Consider the following 23,727-nt stretch of genomic DNA (forward strand, 5'->3'; position numbering starts at 1 on the left):
CTGCCTCTCCCAGGGCAAACATTCTCCGATTTTCACCCGGACAACAAAATTGAGGGCGTGCCGTGATGGCACTGCATTTTGCGTCCTCTACAACCTGTCGTCGCGTCCGCTTTTTCACCTAAGAAACAGCGTGCCGGCCCAGTCACATTTTGTCTGCTCACACACTAAGTGACAGCAAGGCATACTTGTTCAACAGCCATACAGATCACACTGACGGTGGCCGTATAAACAACTATAACACTCTTACTAATATGCGCCACACTGTGAACCCACAAGAATGACAAACACATTTCGGGAGAACATCCACACCGTAACACAACATAAACACAACAGAACAAATACCCAGAATCCCATGCATCCCTAACTCTTCCGGGCTACATTACACACCCTGCTACCACCAAACCCCGCCCACCTCAATCTACGCACGGGGGGTTGGGGGATGTTGTTGATGTGTGTGTGTGTGTGGGGGGGGGGGGGGGGGGGGGGGGGGCGGGCTTTGGTGGGGCCTTACTGCCCCACCCGATCCTTAAGATCAGCGGATCAGCTGCTGTTGACGGTCCCTGACACAAGGCTGAAGCTTAGAGGTGACAGAGCTTTCGCCGTTGCTGCTCCCAAGCTCTGGAACGACCTACCCCTGAGTGTTAGACAAGCCTCCTCTCTTCCTGTTTTTAAATCTCTCTTAAAAACATACTTTTATTCCATGGCTTTTAACACTGAGTGATATCCATCCTGCAATGGCGCCCCATAATACACCTGCTGTGATCCTGTTTTTATGTTTTTATTAATTCTATTTTAATTATTTATTTTTTATCGTGTTCTGTTTGTGTTGTGTTGTGTTTGCTCGGTACTCGTTTTATCTTTTAACCTGCTCATTGTACAGCACTTTGGCTACCCCTGTGGTAAATTTTAAATGTGCTTTATAAATAAAGTTGATTTGATTTGATTTGATTTGGTGGTAGCGGGGGTGTATAAAGTAGCCCGGAAGAGTTAGGGATGCATGGGATTCTGGGTATTTGTTCTGTTGTGTTACGGTGCGGATGTTCTCCCGAAATGTGTTTGTCATTCTTGTTTGGTGTGGGTTCACAGTGTGGCGCATATTAGTAAGAGTATTAAAGTTGTTTATATCGCCACCCTCAGTGTGATCTGTATGGCTGTTAACCAAGTATGCATGGCATTCACCTATGTGTGTCTGCAGAAGCCTCATATAACACGTAACTGGGCTGGCAAGCTGTTTGTTCAAGCCGTAGAGGGCGCTAAAGGTAGTGACATCACGGCACGCCCTTATTATTGTTGTTTGGGTGAAAATCAGCATACATTTGAGAGAATAGTTTCCCTGAAATTCGGGAGTCTACCGGAAAAATCGAGAGGGTTGGCAAGTGTGACGCTGTCAAGTGCCCTTCATATAAAACTTGCGGGCCGCACTAACATTACATTTCCATATTAAGGTGCGGGCCGCGTGTCTGAGACCCCTGGTTTATACATAGCACAAAACAAAACAAAACTTTGTATGTAGTGTTATTTCATTTTAAATTTCAAAAGAGTTTTGTGGCTCCCATTGTTTTCTTTAATTTGTGGAAATGGGTCAAAATGGCTCTTTGAGTGGTAAATGTTGCCGACCCCTGAGCTAGGGGAACATGCTTTATCAGTATCATGCTTCAAGCCCCGCTTTGAAAAGCTGTGCACTGCAAAACGTGCTCATTGTAGCCAATAATTTTGACTTTCTGCAAAAAGTGTTACATTTTTGTTTTGTTTTGTGGGTTAAAATGTTTAACGTTTATATATAAGGATTTCAATTTTTTTTTTAAATGATGAGGCACTTCCTGAAGGAATTGCGTGTGAATGCTCCAAAGCTGAAGTTAAACTGAAATACTGGAAATTTTTTTTTTTTTTTTAGAATGGTTGAAGTAGAGCACACAATTCCTGACCAGGCTGAATATTTTGATGTTGAAACAATTTGAATCAGACATAAAATGTGGGAGTTGTGGAACTTTGAAGAATGCCCCATTGACTTCAATGGGAATTTCCCCAAAAAATTGGGAATTTTTGGAATAAACTTGAACGGTCTGAATGAGTTGAAATGGTTGGTTTTGGAATTTTTCAGATCGGTCGGGAAATGTTGAAGGAGTAACATGTTGAATTGAGAAATGGTATTACGGAATTCCTGGAATTTCGTGAAAACCGGGAAAAAACATAGTTTTTTCCCCCTGATTAAGAGGATGGTTTTGACGGTAGAACGGTTGAAATACGTTTAAAAATGTGGAAGGAGTAGACGCCAGAAAAAAGGGTTGAAATAAGGCTTTGGAAAACCAGGAATTCTGGAAAATCCTGGATTTTTTTTTTTTTTAGAATTGTTGAAGTAAAGCACACAAAAAGAGTTGGACAATATCGGAATATCGGATTTGGCAAAAAGCCATAATCGGACATCCCTAATTTTGGACCAAATTTCCAAATTTTAGGAGCTATCAGCTCACACTTATCCAACTTTAATCATTCAGATACAGAAGTTACATCAGTTACATATGTATTAAAAAGACATATTTCTGAATGGTAAATAAAATAATAAAACACTTGACAGGCGCGCCACTGTATGGGTGAATGTGTCATTGCAACCAAGGCACGCCCATCGCTCTTTACGTGATGACGTCATTCCACAGCGTCAGCCAAAATGGCGGAGTATCTGGCATCTATTTTCGGCACAGAAAAAGACAAGTAAGTTTTACTACCTGCTTTATTTGAGATGACTTTTAAAAAATTATGGACGAAATGTAATACACATTTGTAGCGTAACTAAAAACTAGCAGCGAGGCTCATTTATAGCGACGCTTCAACTGAATGGCCCAGTGAAGCTGATGCTAGTGCTGAGCTAAGCCAATGAATGAACCCCATCGTGAGTTCCATTTTTGCAAACCTGTAGCTGCAATGTGCCTTTCTCGCAACATTTGACCATTATTCAACTACTTTTTAATCCCAGTTTTGTTTTGAATCGATTACGAAGGTGTCTGCTAATTTAGGTGCTTTTCACTTGATTGTTTTGGTTTCACTTCACTTTTTTTGATTGATTGAAACTTGTATTAGTAGATTGCACAGTACAGTACATATTCCGTACAATTGACCACTAAATGGTAACACCCCAATAAGTTGTTCAACTTGTTTCAGTCGGGGTCCACGTAAATCAATTCATGGTAAAGACGAGCAGCACATTTGTATGCTACTATTTATTGATATGTTCGCCATGCATTACGATGTTTTCATTCTTCTGTTTAAAAAACACTGTCAATGTTTTTTTTTATGTATAGAAAATGTCAATATAACAGGTGACTTATGTGAAATTGTCAAGCTTATGACTATGACCCAGATTCCGATCTAACAAAGGTCTTAACTCATTCTCTTTTTATGCCACATCAATGTGGAATGCACTCCCAACAGGTGTAAAAAAAAAGGGCATCTCTATCCTCCTTCAAAACCGCACTAAAAGTACACCTCCAGGCAACTTCAACCCTAAACTAACACCCTCCCCGGATTGTAAATATCCATCCATCCATTTTCTACCGCTTAATCCCTTCGGGGTCACGGGGGGCGCTGGAGCCTATCTCAGCTACAATCGGGCGGAAGGCGGGGTACACCCTGGACAAGTCGCCACCTCATCACAGGGCCAACACAGATAGACAGACAACTTTCACACTCACATTGACACACTAGGGCCAATTTAGTGTTGCCAATCAACCTATCCCCAGGTGCATGTTTTTGGATTGTAAATAATGAAATGTAAATAATCAAATGTAGATACTTTTTCTTATGCTTTCTGATCTCTCTCTCTATCGCCACTACTTGCTGTACATATCCTACTAAGTCAATCCTACACTGTTTCAATGTCCATTTCTCTGTTCTCAATTGTTGATGACTGAAGTGATGATAACAACCAAACCTAACCCCCTCCACGTCCCACACCCCGGATTGTAAATAATGTAAATAATTCAATGTAAATACTCTGATGATTATCTTGTGTGATGACTGTATTAGGGATGTCCCGATCCAGGTTTTTGCACTTCCGATCCGATACCTATATTGTTTTTGCACTTCCGATCCGATACCGACCGATACCGATACTGACCGATACTGGCCTATCCGAGCATGTATTGAAGTTTAAAGTTATTTAGCCTACTTAGTTGTCAGAATCATGTTGAAAAGGGTTTTAGTACTCTTGATAACAACTAGCCAGCTGAATTAGGGGAGTTTGAATAATACACAATGGTTGGTAACAAGAAATTGACCTGTTTATTCAAGGATAAACACAAAATAGACAAAATTATACATGACAAACAGAAATGGCATCATTGAACTAGGGCTGGGCGATATGGCCTTTTTTTAATATTGCGATATTTTAAGGCCATGTCACGATACACCATATATATGTGGATATGTTTAGTCCATGTCACGATACACCATATATATGTGGATATTTTGCCTTAGCCTTGAATGAACACTTGATGCATATAATCACAGCAGTATGATGATTCTATGTGTCTACATTAAAACATTCTTCTTCATACTGCATTAATATATGCTACTTTTAAACTTTCATGCAGAGAAGGAAATCACAACTAAAAAAAATCACTAATTTTTTCATACGGTGTTGATCTGGAAATGTTTGCCTCGGCATTTTGATGGTGTGGACGTGTGGCACCGAATGGAGATAAGCGTCTCGACAGACGTTACAATATTTGAACAATGATGACGAAAACTGTTTTCTCTGTCGTGTCCGTGTGTCGAAAATTGTTATGCGCTTTTTTTTTTTTTTTGATTTTGTGCGTGGCATAGATTTGCCGTGCGCGGCATAGATTTGCCGTGCGCAATTGCACAGGCGCGCACCTTAGAGGGAGCTTTGCTAGCACGGCTGCGCTAGCATCACAGCTAACGTTAGTCATGCTACCTCTCTGCTCGGGGAGGGCGTATACGTATGTGACGTATGTCGTGACAGTATGTGACGTGTGTAAGAAGGTGCGCTTGCTGTCTGTGAGAGGAAGACACAGGAAAGAGTGAGAAGAGCCTGTCGTGTAATGCCAGCAGCTAAAAGCAACTGCGTGAGAATCCACAGACCTGTGGATGTGTTGAAAGCGTGCTGGAAAATGCGGAACGGATATTAGGGAGCAGCAGAAAAGTAGAATGTATTATTTAGATAGGTGCGTTGGAAAACACGGACCGGAGTTTTTTTAAAAACTGGATCTGGATCGGTATTTTCCCATGCCTTGCCGATACGCATTTTTTGGCAAATATCGGCGGCCGATCCGATCCAAATATCGGATCGGGACATCCCTAGACTGTATTATGATGATAGTATATATCTAATAGTATATATCTGTATCATGAATCAATTTAAGTGGACCCCGACTTAAACAAGTTGAAAAACTTATTCGGGTGTTACCATTTAGTGGTCAATTGTACGGAATATGTGCTTCACTGTGCAATCTACTAATAAAAGTTTCAATCAATCAATCAATCAATGTCCCATTTTTTTCCCACAGGGTCAATTGTTCCTTCTATTTCAAAATTGGAGCTTGCAGACATGGAGATCGCTGTTCAAGATTGCACAACAAACCAACCTTCAGCCAGGTTTAGAACACTGCTGTTGTGCAATTGCTACCAACGTCACTCACTGCACGCTTGATTTGTCTTTTAAACTTTGTTTTTTTTCTCTCCAGACGATATTGATTCAGAACGTCTACCGCAACCCTCAGAACAGTGCACAGACAGCCGACGCAACGCGCTGTAAGTCTTGCTTTTACACTTGTGATATGCTACAAAAAGAAACAGCCACATGCTACACAGCACAGGAGTAAACAAACAATGCACGTCTGGTCCTGCGCGTCAGCTGGTGAGGCAACGCCTAAAACAAACATTTGGTGGGGAAAAGTACACCACTAACAGGCGAGCTCGTTAAACAGTAAACTGCACACGTGACTTCAGACTTGTTGGTTGGTTGTATCGTTATCCTTTGTGTCTCCTGGTTGGTAAAACACACACATCTGCGCATGACTGGCACTTTGTCGGTCGCCACACACACACATACAATAACAACGCCAAACACACTGCAATGCATTTACAACATATTGTGGGGGTTTACTGCACTGCAAAAAGTCAGTGTTCAAAAACAAGAAGAAAAAAATACAAAAATTAGGGGTATTTTATTTGAACTAAGCAAAATTATCTGCCAATAGAACAAGACAATTCGGCTTGTCATGACTTTCCAAAACAAGTCAAATTAGCTAACCTCAATGAACCCAAAAATACCTTAAAATAAGTATATTCTTACTAATAACAAGTGCACTTTTCTTGGTAGAAAAAAAAGAGACCTTTTTGCTCAATATGTTGAAAAATATTCTTAAATTAAGTAAATGCTAGTGCCATTATCTTCATTTATTTTATTTTTTTTATTTATTTATTTATTTCAGACAATGACATAAAAAAGTACAAAGTTGACAACACATAATAATATAAATTAATATAGTGCAAAGGGTAATGTATAGTATGTAATGCATGATTGTCCAGTTTTGCCTGAAAGGGAGTGGGAAGAAGATAATTTATTTAATCCCACCCCCAGTTCTCCATTCAGTGATTATTCACATGAGTTTTACTGTTACTTTGTTCAAGGATTATAATACAGATGTTGTATCATAGTGGCATTACCACAGGTAACAATAATTATTACACTGTAACAATAATTTGTATCAACAATGTAGGAATAATGAATATACCAACAATGGTAATAGACAAAATGCCAACAATGGTAATAGACAACATAGCAATAATGGTAAGGAAACATTGAGCACATGTTAACACTTTGAGACAGAGTACAACAGCAGGTCAAATTAAAGACCCTCATCTCTATATTTGAACCAGACACCATGTTTGTATAATAGTTTAAATCGATTATCGATCTTGACATAATGATATGCGCTTGGCATCATGATTGTTTTTTTTCATGCTTCAAGTAAGAAATGATTACTTTAAAAAGTAGTTTTATACTTGTGAGTGTTGATGACACAGCTTTGCAACAGTTGATATTCTAGTTTCAAGCATGTTTTACTCAATATAGGTCATAAAATCTCAGCAACAAGCTGTAATATCTTACTAAGATCATTTAGGACCAAAACCCTTAAAACAAGTAAACCACTAACATAAAATCTGCTCAGTGAGAAGAATTATCTTATCAGACAGAAAATAAGCAATTATCACCCTTATTTGAGATGTTTAATCTTACTTAGATTTCAGTTTTTGCAGTGGCAACATAAGGCCGTAAAAGGAGACTTCGGTCATTTTGCCGTTTTAAACTCTATTTTATACTTGTCGTTCCTATCTGCAATATGATACCTCAATATTTTGCCCGAGCTGGTCAAAAGTGTACGTTTTATCTTTATCAGCATTCTGATTAGACGCCCGACCTTGGAACAGGGGGGAAAAAAACTGGCATCTCTGTCCTGTTTTTCCTTGCAAAGTCACGATGAGATTTGTCTCGGGTTCGCCAAGTTCTCAAAGCAGGAAAATCAAGTTAAAAAACGTACCGCCATTAGCCCTCTGGCTTTGTTGCTCGCACATGCAAAGCCACTCTTCAATATCTCCAATATGATTAACTGAGAAGGTGTAACTATTGTCCTGAGACATTTAATAATGTGTTTTCCCTCCCCAGCTCCACATTCTGGTTTCTGTATGTCACACAAGTTTACGTTTTGTATTTCAGACCATTTCCCTCTTGAACATTTACCTTCATAACCTTGAAAACTGTGCCCAAGTCTGCTGGTGGTTCGCACTGTAAGTTCTTCCTCGTACCCAGGACCCTCCAGCATTGACTGCAATAATGTTACCGAATCCCACAATATTCGTAACAATTTGGCCAGACTTCAAACCAACGGAACATGTGCAGTTTCCTGTCTAGTTGTGCCTGTGTGGTGCGTATATTCCTACAATGTCTTTTCTTTTGAAATGTTGCTGATGTCGAATTAATGGAACATCCAAGAAGGGTCGATTCCTAGGGTTCTCTTGCCCATGTCTATCCCTGGTTTAACTCTCCTTGGATTGGCCGTGACATACTAGGCCTGTTTGTCCGAGCCTGTTTGCTTTAGACTCCTTTGACACTTAACACACACGTAATCTGATCTACTGACACAGGGCGCTGATCCCAAACTCTGTAATGAGTACATCTAGAACCCGATCAATAATTGAGGTCATAGTCACAGTGACACATTGTACCTTGAAGACAAAGCCAACTTGCTCGTTAATATGAACAGAACACACACACACACCAAACTTTGTTATTTCACATCAACAGGTAAAATGTCAAAGTTTGTGGACTTTGGGGAAGCTGAGGTTTTTGACAGTGCTGTGTTCTCATTTTGTAGGTGCCGTCAGTGATGTGGAAATGCAAGAGCACTACGACGAGTTCTTTGAGGTGAGTGACCTTTTGCGTCGCTCTTCCTCATTTCCCAGCGTGTCACTATGTAACAACTACCCCGCCAGTGCACTTATTTAGATGGCGCAAGCTTTACATTTTTTCTGTTCTTTTATGAATTTATTATGGGTCTACTGAAAATGTGACCAAATCTGCCGGGTCAAAAGTATACATACAGCAATGTTAATATTTCGTTACATGTCCCTTGGCAAGTTTCACTGCAGTAACGCGCTTTTGGTCGCCATCCACAAGCTTCTGGTTGAAATTTTGACCACTCCTCATGGCAAAATTGGTCCAGTTGAGCTAAATTTGTTGGTTTTCTGACATGGACTTGTTTCTTCAGCATTGTCCACAAGTTTAAGTCAGAACTTTGGGAAGGCCATTCTAAAACCTTAATTCTAGCCTGATTTGGCCATTCCTTTACCACTTTTGACGTATGTTTGGGGTCATTGTCCTGTTGGAACACCCAACTGCGCCCAAGACCCAACCCCCTGGCTGATAATTTTAGGTTGTCCTGAAGAATTTGGAGGTAAACCTCCTTTTTCATTGTCCCATTTACTCTCTGTAAAGCACCAGTTCCATTGGCAGCCAAACAGGCCCAGAGCATAATACTACCACCACCATGCTTGACGGTGGGAATGGTGTTCCTGGGATTAAAGGCCTCACATTTTCTCCTCCAAACATATTGCTGGGTATTGTGGCCAAACAGCTACATTTTTGTTTCATCTGACATCACATTGATAAAGATAAGACCTTCTGGAGGAAAGTTATGTGGTCAGATGAAACAAAAATTGAGCTGTTTGGCCACAATACCCAGCAATATGTTTGGAGGAGAAAAGGTGAGGCCTTTAATCCCAAGAACACCACTCCTACCGTCAAGCATGGTGGTGGTAGTATTATGCTCTGGGCCTGTTTTGCTGCCGATGGAACTGGTGCTTTTAAATGGGACAATGAAAAAGGAGGATTACCTCCAAATTCTTCAGGACAACCTAAAATCATCAGCCAGGAGGTTGGGTCTTGGGCGCATTTGGGTGTTCTAACAGGACGATGACCCCAAACACACGTCAAAAGTGGTAAAGGAATGGCTAAATCAGGCTAGAATTAAGGTTTTGGAATGGCCTTCCCAAAGTCCTGACTTAAACGTGTGGACAATGCTGAAGAAACAAGTCCAAGTAAGAAAACTAACAAATTTAGCTGAACTGCACCAATTTTGTCAAGAGGAGTGGTCAAAAATTCAACCAGAAGCTTGTGGATGGCTACCAAAAGCGCCTTATTGCAGTGAAACTTGCCAAGTGACATGTAACCAAATATTAACATTGCTGTATGTATACTTTTGACCCAGCAGATTTGGTCACATTTTCAGTAGACTCATGATAAATACATAAAAGAATCAAACTTCATGAATGTTTTTTTTGTGACAAACAAGTATGTGCTCCAATCACTCTATCACAAAAAAATAAGAGTTGTAGAAATGATTGGAAACTCAAGACAGCCATGACATTATGTTCTTTACAAGTCTATGTCAACTTTTGATCGCGACTGTATATATATCTGTGATGCTAAAGTGCATCACAGATCATTTCTGCTACGTTTTATTTTGTGGCAAATCAGCTGCATAGGAGGTGTGTTGTGAAGCTGAGTTATGCCGCATCTCCCGTTATTCTACACTACCACACTTCCATTATTGTTTGTTTAAAAGCAAGGGTGGACTGGAAAGCGTGTAATCTGCATTCGTGACAGGCTTCCAAGAATAAGTACACATATGGGAAACACTGCTGAGAATTGATGCGGCTCGCAGAGGAGAAAGTGTTGTATATTTTTCGGTACTGACAATACTGAAAAAAGCATTTATCGGTGTATTTTTGCGTGTTAGTATCAGAGTATATGATACTTTTGACAACCCTAGTCAAACAGGTTTGTATGAATAATAATTTACCATATCTGTAAAGAAAACATAAAACTAGATCTTGCAAAGTGCTTGTATCGGACCCTGAAAAAGTTGCACAAACCCCAAATTGTGTTTGTGCAGGAGGTCTTCACAGAGATGGAAGAGAAATATGGGGAGGTGGAGGAGATGAATGTGTGTGACAATTTGGGTGACCATCTTGTTGGCAGCGTCTACGTCAAGGTACGTAGCAAATTGCCATAAAGTTCTATGAGAAGGCCTGGAACCAACCACCTTCTTTGACAATTTTGTGTGCAGTTCCGCCGTGAAGAGGATGCAGAAAAAGCAGTCATGGACTTGAACAACCGCTGGTTTAATGCTCAGCCCGTCCACGCCGAGCTTTCCCCAGTCACGGACTTCAGGGAAGCTTGTTGCCGCCAGTACGAAATGGGGTGAGCAACCTCTATCACCACAGTTCACCGTAATGCAAACCATGAAGTTGGGCTGCACGATTAATCGATATCGAACCAACATCGAGGTTTTAATTAGCGTGATTACCAAACTGCAAGAGGCAAGGTTTTTTTTTCATCTCTCCGCCGTCACTAGCATTTGAGTGACAGACATGGTCGCTAATCAGAATTGCCTCCTAGCCAATCAAAAGTGTTAAAGGAAACCACATGTTTATGTGCGCTGCAGTGGAAGCAGTCAGTATATTAATAACAAATACTATACTTGCACATTGGAAAACGTTTAAGCCAATAGTCAATAAGTCAATAAATCAATCGAATGATTAATGAAAATTAAGTTGAAATACTTTGCTGGCATCGATAAATTGCTGTCTGTGTGTTTGTTCTTTCATCTCGCACTTCAAACAGGGAGAAATAGGTCTCACTCTGTGCATTGCTCTCGGCACCTGAGTGTGTTTACTTAACATTAGAAGTAACTGAATGCAGTGAACCCGCTTTTCAGTCAGTCACAGTAGGGATGTGCGATAACATCGGACTGCCGATATTATCGGCCGATAAATGCTTTAAAATGTAATAACGGAAATGATCGGTATCGGTTCCAAAATTATCGGTATCAGTGTCAAAAAGTGAAATTTATGACTTTTTAAAACGCTGATGTGTGCACGGACGTAGGGAGAAGTACAGAGCGCCAATAAACCTTAAAGGCACTGCCTTTGCGTACCGACTCAATCACATAATATCTACGGCTTTTCACACACACAAGTAAATGCAATGCATACTTGGTCAACGGCCATACAGGTCACACTGAGGGTGGCCGTATAAACAACTTTACCACTGTTACAAATATGCGCCACACTGTGAACCCACACCAAACAAGAATGACAAACACGTTTCGGGAGAACATCCGCTCCGTAACACAACATAAACACAACATAACAAATACCCAGAACCCCTTGCAGCACTAACTCTTCCGGGACGCTACGATATACAACCCAGCCTGTTGTTCACTATTCTTCATTTATTTTAAATTGCCTTTCAAAGGTCTATTCTTGGTGTTGGGTTTTCCATTCATCCATCCATTTTCTACCGCTTATTCCCTTTGGGGTCGCGTTTTATCAAATAAATTTCCCCACAAAATGCGACTTATACTCCAGTGCGACTTATATATGTTTTTTTCCTTCTTTATTATGCATTTTCGGCCGGTGCGACTTATACTCCGAAAAATGCGGTAAGTTAATATAATTGTTCATGTTTAATCGCGTTTTGTGCTCATAATGGCCTGTGGTGTGGGCGAGGGCGCTCTTCAGAAAGCTGTTCTCTGCCGCTGCGGTTCTGAAAGTGCTTGTTTTAATACGAAGCGCAGCATGCTTTTAAAAAGTTAATATTGCCGACGGTCTCCTTCATTTAAACGTGGCAGCCAGAATCGTAATCGTGATTAAAGCTCGATTAATTGTGCAGCCTTACTTCAGTGTCATTACGGCATTTGTCTCTGCGGCGATAAGTGCCTGTCGTGCAGATAGTGGGTTGGTATGAATCTGTACTCAAATAAGTCACAGATATTCTATGTCTGACAACAGTTTAAAATGTGTAAAATTGATTCTGTTTGTACTTTTGATTCTCAGAAATGTTAGATCTGGAGAAAACAAGGCTTTATTTTAGTAAAATTTGCTGGTCATGGTTGTCGCCACTGTGATAGATGTGTTGGTCATACTTGGCAACCCTCACGATTTTCCCGGGAGACTCCCGAATTTCAGTGCCCCTCCCGAAAATCTCCCGGGGCAACCATTCTCCCGAATTTCTCCCGATTTCCACCCGGACAACAATATTGGGGGTGTGCCTTTAAAGGCACGGCCGTTAGTGTCCTCTCTCACCTGAAACCTTCACCGCTTAACAGCCGCATGCTGTCCAGGCGTCGGCTTTTCCTCCATATAAACAGCGTGCCGGCCCAGTCACATAATAATGTAGCGTTGGACGGGTTTAACAATGGTCTTTATTCGAAGATGTCAAGAAATGCTGACACGTTGTATGATCTTTTAAATGGTTTAATGATAACGTTAATTTCAAGCACACACACACACACAAGTGAATGCAAGGCATACTTGATCAATAGCCATACAGGTCACACTGGCGGTGGCCGTATAAACAACTTTAACACGGTTACTAATATGCGCTACACTGCCAACCCACACCAAACAAGAATGACAAACACATTTTGGGAGAACATCCGCACCGTAACACAACATAAACACAACGGAACAAATACCCAGAATCCGGGACGCTACAATAACATATACGGCTTTTGGAGCTCAGTGCACAACTGCACACACAACAAGAAGGAGACAAAGCAGAAGAACGAAGAAGAGACATGGTGACGACGAGTAAGAAGAAGAAATACGCTTGCAAGTTCCAAAATGATTGGGAAAAATAATTTCATAAGTAACATACTGATATATAGTTAAAGGGGAACATTATCACGATTTCAGAAGGGTTAAAACCATTAAAAATCAGTTCCCAGTGACTTATTTTATTTTTCGAAGTTTTTTTCAAAATTTTACCCATCACGCAATATCCCTAAAGAAAGCTTCAAAATGCCTGATTTTAACCATCGTTATATACACCCGTCCATTTTCCTGTGACGTCACACAGTGATGCCAATAAAAACAAACATGGCGGTTAGAACAGCAAGGTATAGCGACATTAGCTCGGATTCAGACTCGGATTTCAGCGGCCTAAGCGATTCAACAGATTACGCATGTATTGAAACGGATGGTTGTAGTGTGGAGGCAGGTAGCGAAAACGAAATTGAAGAAGAAACTGAAGCTATTGAGCCATATCGGTTTGAACCGTATGCAAGCGAAAACGACGAAAACGACACGACAGCCAGCGACACGGGAGAAAGCGAGGACGAATTCGGCGATCGCCTTCTAACCAACGATTGGTATGTGTTTGTTTGGCATTAAAGGAAACTAACAACTATGAACTAGGTTTACAGCATATGAAATACATTTGGCAACAACTTGCACTTTGAGAGTGCAGACAGCCCAATTTTCATCAATTAATATATTCTGGAGACATACCCTCATGTCAGCAGGCCAGGGAAGCTAGGGTCGATATTCTTCTCTTGATCATCTTGGGATGGTGTGAGCCAAGACATCCAGGGGGGTTTAGCTCGCTCGTCTGCGGGAATAAACTGCCGCCATTGCTTGCCGTGCTACCGAGGCCCTTTGTCCCTGAATTGCTCACACACTCCGGCAGATTCAATGGGGGTCTGGCGGCAGATTTCTTTGACTTTTTCGTTGGAAATGCATCTGCTTTGAGTGTCGCAGGATATCCACACATTCTTGCCATCTCTGTCGTAGCATAGCTTTCGTCGGTAAAGTGTATGGAACAAACGTCCAATTTCTTGCCACTTTCGCATCTTTTGGGCCACTTGTGCAACTTGAATCCGTTCCTGTTCGTGTTGTTACACCCTCCGACAACACACCGACGAGGCATGATGTCTCCAAGGTACGGAAAACAGTCGAAAAAACGGAAAATAACAGAGCTGATTTGACTCGGTGTTTGAGAAAATGGCGGATTGCTTCCCGTTGTGACGTCACGTTGTGACGTCATCGCTCCGAGAGCGAATATTAGAAAGGCGTTTAATTCGCCAAAATTCACCCATTTAGAGTTCGGAAATCGGTTAAAAAAATATATGGTCTTTTTTCTGCAACATCAAGGTATATATTGACGCTTACATAGGTCTGGTGATAATGTTCCCCCTTAACTTAGGACCGCAACTAACGATTATTTTAATAGTCAACTTGTTAACCATACATTTTTTTGATTAGTCGACTAGTCACTAGTCAAACGATTCTTTCTTTTTAGAATCAGAATCAAGCTTTATTAGCTTTATTGGCCAGGTATTGGGGATGCAACGGTAAACGGTATAATGATTAACCGGTGAGTAATAGTTGATTTATTGAAAAAATGTCATTTATAAAAGAATATTAGGCAACAATGCTTACTTCCTGGGAATGTAGTCGCAGCGGCGCCGGCGCTTGCCCACAGCGCCATTTGGCTTTAGAAAATATGGCGGCAACTACACGGACCTTGCTCCGGAGATTTTCCCATTCGAATAAGCGGAGCCGGTTGCTTCATTTCCCTGGAGTCTTGGCGTGTGTTTAAGAGCGCATTGCTGTTATAAGATGGCGACAGGTGTGGACAATATTGAAGACAGACGCATTTGTCCCACACAAAAAGTATACAGCGAAGGAGAAAAATATTAGATGTCGCTTTAATTTTCTCAACAAAGCATCCTTCACTCAGCCGCTGTGACTGAGAGTTACCATGCAACAGGCGATGTGTAGGGAATGCCGCCACAACTTGTTTATAAAGTCTTGCCATTTGTTTATGTTATAATGGTGACCGGTCCTTTATATAATTGCCAACTGTCAGGTTCAAACACTGATGACATCTATTAAACAAGACAAGAAGCAAAGAATCAAACAGAGGCAGAATTCAATTTGGACTCAATTGAGGAGAAACGTGTCAACCTGTTGGGCTGGTCCTGGATTCAGCTTGGGCAAGTCTTTGATGACAATAGATAACCCCCTCCCGTCTCCTCCCATCGTACACAATGGAATTTTCCAAGCCTTTGCTTGGTGCAACAAAGACAGCCTCTTGTCTGTTCATTGGGAACTCAGAGAACGGAACGTTTTTTGATAATTTACATAAAATTTTTCTGACACCAACTTTGTCAGTGTTCCAATAACTTCAATACTAGCTAAAATGTTTTGTCATTTCTTTGAATTGAGTGCAGGCTGTGAAGTATCAACACACTGAGCTGTCAGAGGCACGAAGATTGTGTATTAGATGTGCACTGAACCACATGTTGTTGTTGGAGAAGAACAAAGCTTATTTATTTGACTTTATTGTCATTAGCCAAACTGCTTTGTGTTTTATATTGAGATCAAAAAGTAAACACCATGTTTTTTATATTACTTGTGGCTGTTTTTTGCATGTCACAAAATTATTATTTTGAAAACCATTCAAGTGACGTAGCATTTTTTAATTGTTTTATGGTGTATAGTTAATTCCTATTCAACATATTTCTGCTCAAACTTGAATGCCCCGATACAACATGTACATGTATATACATTTAGTACATGTTAATGTACACAAAAAGTACATAAATTTAAAAAAATACTTATCTCTATCAAAATGTAAAAAATAGAGATAGAGGCATCATGCAATGAGAAAAACCTGACACGTTGATACTATTAATGAACAAAAACACAAATGTTTGTCAATAAATATATGGAGAATGTTTATCAATAGCCTTTTTATTAGAGTTTACAAACTACATGATGGCGTTGCGTTCACCCCCTCACCCCAACACTGTTTGACCTAACATAATGGATAATCTTGATTAATAATCGTGATTTCCATATTGATTAAAAATTATCTTATTATTTTGGCCATAATTGTGCAACCCTATGTTTAAGACTAGATGTCCTACATGAGCACTATTTCTATCTATATGGCCAAAAAAGTCAGTTACATCTTATGGCCATCAGAGGCCATCTTGCCAAATTCTTACATTTGTTTTCATTCTTTATCTCTTATGTTAAGGTGCCATCTTGCACAATTTTCACATTTATTTTTTATTTATGTTATTATTTTGCTTCTGCCATATTACTTTGTTTCTAAGGATTGTGTTGCTTTCATATGCACATTAAATTCCTACTTGAGGTACATAAAAGTTTTCGTTTCTACAATAATGTTTCTTCTTCAAATGAAATAATTTTGAATGTGTTGTTTTGTGTTTTATTAATTAAAAAACTTGGTTAAAAGATTTCAGTTTAATTTTTTTAATTGGAGTGCTTTTAAAAATACCACAGTAAGAAATGTTCATACCGTGACATCTCTACCAGGTATGTTTAACACACAAGGATTTTGACTTGGTAGACTGCTCTCTTTGTTAAATGTAAACAACAAATATGAACAAATATATTAAATGAATAATAAAATATATATATTATACTATTATATTAAAATGTATGTACCGTATTTTTCGGACTATAAGTCGCAGTTTTTTTCATAGTTTGACCGGGCTCCAGTGCGATTTATATGTTTTTTTCCTTCTTTATTATGCATTTTCGGCAGGTGCGACTTATACTCCGGTGCAACTTATACTCCGAAAAATACGGTACTAACATAATTGGTGTGGTTTGGTTTAAGTTTATTTCGAACATGATACTTAACATAATTTACGTATTTACATTTCTCTTTGCAACATGTTTGTAAAGGAGTATGAAGAAGCCAAGCGTATTTAATCCTACCTCTTTTCCAATTCATAGCAACTATATTCAAATATCTACAAACTATATGATTATATAGACGATCAACTATATTCAAATAGATAATAGATTCTATTTCTAATTTTTCATTTCACTTTCAAGTTGACCTACTCAGTGTGGTTAGAGTGTCCGCCCTGAGATTGGTAGGTTGTGAGTTCAAACCCCGGCTGAGTCATACCAAAGACTATACAAATGGGACCCATTACCTCTCTGCTTGACACTCAGCATCAAGGGTTGGAATTGGGGGTTAAATCACCAAAAATGATTCCCGGGCGCGGCCCCCGCTGCTGCTCACTGCTCCCCTCACCTCCTAGGGGGTGATCGAGGGTGATGGGTCAAATGCAGAGAATAATTTCGCCACACCTAGTGTGTGTGTGACAACTTTAACTTTAACATGGATGCAATCTTTTTACTTTGCTACAAGTTGTTTCTTGAATTCAATAGTTTCTCATCCTCTTGATTAAAGCGTTGGCACATACACGTTTCTTTGGTCCCATGTTAGGTTATTTTGCAGTATTAATCACTAAGACGGCATCAACAACGTGTGAGATTCTTTGTTTGAGCACTCAATTCCACATACTAATTCACGGGCAGATGGACTAGTTTGTTCAGTGCAATGTTTAGCTGTATCAGTGACGTGCAGCCACTAGAGGCAGGTGAGGCCCCGCCTCACCTGCCTCATGGAAAGAAAAAAAATGTAAAAATATATATTTTTTAATTAAATTGTTGTAAGTATCCAGTGATTATACTATAAAGTTATTTGCCATTTAACTTCACCAGTTTTAGATTATTTTTATTTAAAATCGCTGAATTTTCACATTTGCCGTTCAAATACTGAGAAGAGACGGTGCGGTGAACAGCAGCCAGTTGAGGCACGTCACTGCGTTGTGCCTCACCATGGATTGTGGACTCGGCTAACTGCTGACCTGCTGTGCAGTGAGACTGTATTGCTATATGAACTATATTATACATTTCCATAGTTTAGTTAGCTGAGGTATATAATGTACAGTGTATTTTGTCAACAACTGTATGTGTGTAACGTATTTCTTGTGCTGAGCGATCATAAAACGGCTGCAAAAGACGCACTGGCTGAGGCTCGCAGTAATCCCGCCTCCTGCACCCCCGACGTAGAATGCAACCCCTGACGGGAGTGTTATATCAACTAAAGCCCACACTTAAACTTTCCACGTGCAAGATTGAATCTATTTAAAAAAGTTATTTTATAAGAAGCCAAAAAGTGCAAAAACAATAATGTTCGTGTTGGAGGAGTTGTGAATGACTGCAGGGCCACAACATTAGGTACATGTAGTATATGCCTTGAGCTCTTATTTTGAAGGCGCTAAGAGCGGAAGTGATGACACGTTGGAGTGGAGCGGAGGTTTTTGAAAGAAGGTAAATAAAGTGGTCCTCGTGTAAACTGGAGCCTCCGTGTTTGTTATTTTGTAGTTTCATACAGTATAGGCGACATTTATAAACCCTCGGTTACACTTTTTTAAATAGATTCAATCTTGCACGTGGAAAGTATAAGTGAGGGCTTTAGTTGATATAACACTCCCGTCAGGGGTTGCATTAATCCAGCACAACAGCGGCGCATGGACTTCATTTATAAGTAAAGGTATGACCATAATAACGTTTTTTTTATTAAATGTGCTTTTTTGTGTGCTACAGTTTGTATGTGTAAAGTTAAAGTTAAGTTAAAGTACCAATGATTGTCACAAACACACTAGGTGTGGTGAAATTTGTTCTCTGCATTTGACCCATCCCCTTGATCACCCCCTGGGAGGTGAGGGGAGCAGTGGGCAGCAGCGGCGCCATGCCCGGGAATAATTTTTGGTGATTTAACCCCCAATTCCAACCCTTGATGCTGAGTGCCAAGCAGGGAAGAATGCTGGTATGAGCTTTTAAACATAACCCGTTAACTGCTGCCAATCAAATGGTGAATAAGATACTCTTTAGGGTTCATATGTTTGTAAATCTGACTGATGAAGTCAGTGCCTCACCAGCCATCAACCTCACCGCACGTCACTGAGCTGTATGATAACTGAATCAGTATATGAAAACTGGGGCAAAATTCCACCGTCATTTTTGTAAAAGTGAGGTACTACCGTATACGTATAGATACATTTATAGGAGAATAGACACTACAGTATGTGGGCGGTGGATTCAAGTCATGCACACTGTCTTCCAGAGAGTGCACAAGAGGGGGCTTCTGCAACTTCATGCACCTGAAACCAATATCGAGAGAACTTAGACGAGAATTATACGGACGCCGCGGAAAAAGGTTTGGACGCCCAATTCAGTTGGGTTAAATTAATTCAATCAAATCAATGTCATTAAACAATCTTTTTTTTTTTTCTTCCTACAGGCAACGTTCTCGCTCACGTTCCCGGGAAAGACGCTCCCGTTCCAAGGACCGACGACGGGACCGTGAAAGACGACGGTCGAGACACAGAGAACGCTCGGGAAGGTTTTAAGTGAAGAAAAGGCTTTTTCATGTAACACTTCTTTCTCTAATACTCCGACAGTGAAAAAGTATTTTGTGTTTTGATGAATCACTGGATCGGTTCGCAGCTGAGTGTGAAGCGACTGGGATGAGAATCAGCACCTCCATGTCCGAGTCCATGGTTCTCGCCCGGAAAAGGGTGGAGTGCCATCTCCGGGTTGGGGAGGTGATCTTGCCCCAAGTGGACGAGTTCAAGTACCTCGGAGTCTTGTTCACGAGTGAGGGAAGAGTGAATCGTGAGATCGACAGGCGGATCGGTGCGGCGTCTTCAGTAATGCGGACGCTGTATCGGTCCGTCGTGGTGAAGAAGGAGCTGAGCCGGAAGGCAAAGCTCTCAATTTACCGGTCGATCTACGTTCCCATCCTCACCTATGGTCATGAGCTTTGGGTTATGACTGAAAGGACAAGATCACGGGTACAAGCGGCCGAAATGAGTTTCCTCCGCCGGGTGGCGGGGCTCTCCCTTAGAGATAGGGTGAGAAGCTCTGCCATCCGGGAGGAGCTCAAAGTAAAGCCGCTGCTCCTCCACATCGAGAGGAGCCAGATGAGGTGGTTCGGGCATCTGGTCAGGATGCCACCCGAACGCCTCCCTAGGGAGGTGTTTAGGGCACGTCCGACCGGTAGGAGGCCGCGAGGAAGACCCAGGACACGTTGGGAAGACTATGTCTCCCGGCTGGCCTGGGAACGCCTCGGGGTCCCACAGGAAGAGCTGGACGAAGTGGCTGGGGAGAGGGAAGTTTGGGCTTCCCTGCTTAGGCTGCTGCCCCCGCGACCCGACCTCGGATAAGCGGAAGAAGATGGATGGATGGATGAAGAGGGGTTAGTGCGTCTGCCTCACAATACGAAGGTCCCGAGCAGTCTTGGGTTCAATCCCGGGCTCGGGATCTTTCTGTGTGGAGTTTGCATGTTCTCCCCGTGACTGCGTGGGTTCCCTCCAGGTACTCCGGCTTCCTCCCACCTCCAAAGACATGCACCTGGGGATAGGTTGATTGGCAACACTAAATTGGCCCTAGTGTGTGAATGTGAGTGTAAATGTTGTCTGTCTATCTGTGTTGGCCCTGTGATGAGGTGGCGACTTGTCCAAGGTGTACCCCGCCTTCCGCCCGATTGTAGCTGAGATAGGCTCCAGCGCCCCCCCGCGACCCCGAAGGGATTAAGCGGTAGAAAATGGATGGATGGATGGATGAATTATGACAATTATTTTTGTTTTGTCCCCCTTTTTTATGTAACGATTATGTCACTTTCACAATAAAACAGATTTTGTTACTCTGCATCAGTTTATCTCTTTGAAAAGCCAGGAGTGCACTTACACTATATTGCCAAAGGTATTTGGCCACCCATCCAAATGATGAGAATCAGGTGTCCTAATCACTTGGCCCGGCCACAGGTGTATACAATCAAGCACTTAGGCATGGAGACTGTTTCTACAAACATTTGTGAAAGAATAAGCCTCTCTCAGGAGCTCAGTGATTCCCAGCGTGGAACTGTCATAGAATGCCACCTGTGCAACAAATCCAGTCGTGAAATTTCCTCGCTCCTAAACATTCCAAAGTTAACTGTCGGCTTTATTATAAGAAAATGGAAGAGTTTGGGAACAACAGCAACTCAGCCACCAAGTGGTAGGCCACGTAAACTGACAAGAGAGGGGTCAGCGGATGCTGAAGTGCATAGTGCAAAGAGGTCGCCGACTTTCTGCACAGTCAGTTGCTACAGAGCTCCAAACATCATGTGACCTTCCAATTAGCCCACGTACAGTACGCAGAGAGCTTCATGGAATGGTTTTCCATGGCCTCGCAGCTGCATCTAAGGCATACATCACCAAGTCCAATGCAAAGCGTCGGGTGCAGTGGTGTAAAGCACGTCGCCACTGGACTCTAGAGCAGTGGAGACGCCTTCTCTGGAGTGATGAATCACTCGCTTTTCCATCTGGCAATCTGATGGACGAGTTTGGGTTTGGAGTTTGCCAGGAGAACGCTACATTTCGGACTGCATTGTACCGAGTGTGAAATTTGGTGGAGGAGGAATTATGGTATGGGGTTGTTTTTCAGGAGTTGGGCTTGGCCCCTTAATTCCAGTGAAAGGTACTTTGAATGCTCCAGGATACCAAAAACATTTTGGACAATTCCATGCTCCCAACCTTGTGTGAACAATTTGGAGCGGGCCCCTTCCTCTTCCAACATGACTGTGCACCAGTGCACAAAGCAAGGTCCATAAAGACATGGATGACAGAGTCTGGTGTGGATGAACTTGACTGGCCTGCACAGAGTCCTGACCTGAACACCTTTGGGATGAATTAGAACGGAGACTGAGAGCCAGGCCTTCTCGACCAACATCAGTGTGTGACCTCACCAATGCGCTTTTGGAAGAATGTTCGAAAATTCCTATAAACACACTCCGCATCCCAGAAGAGTTGAAGCTGTAATAGCTGCAAAAGGTGGACCGACATCATGTAGAACCCTATGGGTCAGGAATGGGATGGCACTTCAAGTTCATATGTGAGTCAAGGCAGGTGGCCAAATACTTTTGGCAATATAGTGTATGTGGAAAATACTAACAGGCGGTTATTGAGTGAAAGCATTTCGACTACTTTATAACCATAAGGCTGCAATATCTAAATATGCACTTGAAATCAGAATGTAGTCTTTTCCTGGTATTATATGAACGATCTGTGTTTTTGTCAAACACGTTATCTTCTTTAATCCATGTTTATCAGCGAGCTAGACCATGTGGACAAATATAAAGTGGGTGAGTATCATTAGTCATGAGAAGTGTCAAGATGCGAAACGTGTGTTCTGGCTTGTCCTGGCAATAAAATGTAAACAGAGAACACTGGGCATGGAGTCGACCAAACCCATCTTGAGAACTCTGCTCTGATTGGTGCAGGAGATTAAGCAGACGCCCCCTTCGCAGCCAATCAGCGGGGACCATGACGCCTGGCCCAAGCTAGCGTATCATACACGCATGTATCGTGATTCATCACTGAAGCTGCAAAGCGAAACTTGCTCCCGTCGCAGCGTCCCGCAGCATCCTCCGGTGTACTGCAGTTGCCTTAACCTTCTCGTTTTGGACAACTTTGACTCAGCGGGTGAGTAAAAAAAAAAAAAAAAATCGAGTAATTTCAGTGGGCGTCCATCGAAACGTGACACCGTGAGTGAAAACGCTTCGGCTTTATTCGGCTGATGCAACACTTACATCATTGTCACCTTCGAGCTATTTAAACTACACCAAACTATTCTCACAAAATGAATCCCTCATTTAAATATTTTAAAAATCATTTATCTGTATTGTTTGATGTTTTTTATAGTAACGTCGCCACAATTTGGCATACACTATCTATCGCCATAAAGGGGACAAATGGGCTCAAACACGTGTGCGTATACAAACATAAATATGAATCAGTATAAATATTGCGAGACTCACGCGATAATCGTAATGCTTTAAAGTGGCGTTTTTTTATATCGTTTCTTTGGTCGGCATTCCTTCTATGCAGTTTTAGCTCATTTGTCATGGCCCAGTGGGTGGCTTCTGCTGACAATGCAGAAAGGGTATTTAAAGGAGTCACCCACAAATAATTAAACATGGGCCTGCAGGTTATTCCAAAAATAGATTAGAAATGCGATACCCCTACCTAATCAGAACACATTTTCACATAGTTTTGTCTTATATCCAGTGTTGGGTTAGTTACTGAAAACCAGTAACTAGCTACAGTTAGTACATACTTGCCAACCTTGAGACCTCCGATTTCGGGAGGTGGCTGGGGGCGTGGTTAAAAGGGGAGGAGTATATTTACAGCTAGAATTCAACAAGTCAAGTATTTAATATATATATATATATATATATATATATATATATATATATATATATATATATATATATATATATATATATATATATATAAGAAATACTTGACTTTCAGTGAATTCTAACTATATATATATATATATTTATTTTATTATATACACACATATATACGTTAGGTCAGGAAAAAACACAGAGGCTATATCATCCCTACAAGCCTGTTTCGCAGGTTTCCCTGCTCGTCAGTGGATTTTATTGAATATTTTCTTTTATTTTATTAATGTTATTGA

General features: G+C 41.2%; 2 protein-coding genes across 6 annotated transcripts in view; both read left to right on the forward strand.

Moving 5' to 3' along the window:
* The first annotated feature begins 2,645 nt into the window (after window positions 1-2,645).
* On the forward strand, window positions 2,646-20,910 carry LOC133622461 (splicing factor U2AF 35 kDa subunit-like). Of its 5 annotated transcripts, XR_012051123.1 has the most exons (9): window positions 2,646-2,709; window positions 5,523-5,610; window positions 5,700-5,766; window positions 8,394-8,443; window positions 10,473-10,571; window positions 10,647-10,780; window positions 19,325-19,417; window positions 19,502-19,682; window positions 20,448-20,910. XR_012051123.1 is itself a non-coding variant. In XM_072915858.1 (8 exons), exons 1-8 carry the CDS (start codon window positions 2,666-2,668, stop codon window positions 19,608-19,610), a joined length of 684 nt encoding a protein of 227 aa, XP_072771959.1. In that variant the 5' UTR covers window positions 2,646-2,665; the 3' UTR covers window positions 19,611-20,910. The 5 variants fall into 5 exon arrangements, 4 of the variants coding, with proteins under 4 accessions (XP_072771959.1, XP_072771961.1, XP_072771962.1 ...); XM_072915858.1 differs by having other exon boundaries at window positions 19,502-20,910; XM_072915860.1 differs by lacking the exons at window positions 2,646-2,709; window positions 5,523-5,610 and adding an exon at window positions 7,736-7,806 and having other exon boundaries at window positions 5,701-5,766; window positions 19,502-20,910.
* Window positions 20,911-22,564: 1,654 nt separating this feature from the next.
* The window catches only part of cbsa (cystathionine beta-synthase a), a 33,992-nt gene continuing 32,829 nt past the window's right edge, over window positions 22,565-23,727 (forward strand). The window contains exon 1 of the mRNA XM_061985225.1: window positions 22,565-22,724. Within this exon, the coding sequence (XP_061841209.1) occupies window positions 22,601-22,724 (124 nt within the window). The 5' untranslated portion in view covers window positions 22,565-22,600. The remainder of the gene's footprint in view (window positions 22,725-23,727) is intronic.

The sequence above is a fragment of the Nerophis lumbriciformis genome, linkage group LG23 (genome assembly GCF_033978685.3).
Source record: "Nerophis lumbriciformis linkage group LG23, RoL_Nlum_v2.1, whole genome shotgun sequence".
Taxonomy (NCBI): Eukaryota; Metazoa; Chordata; class Actinopteri; order Syngnathiformes; family Syngnathidae; genus Nerophis; species Nerophis lumbriciformis.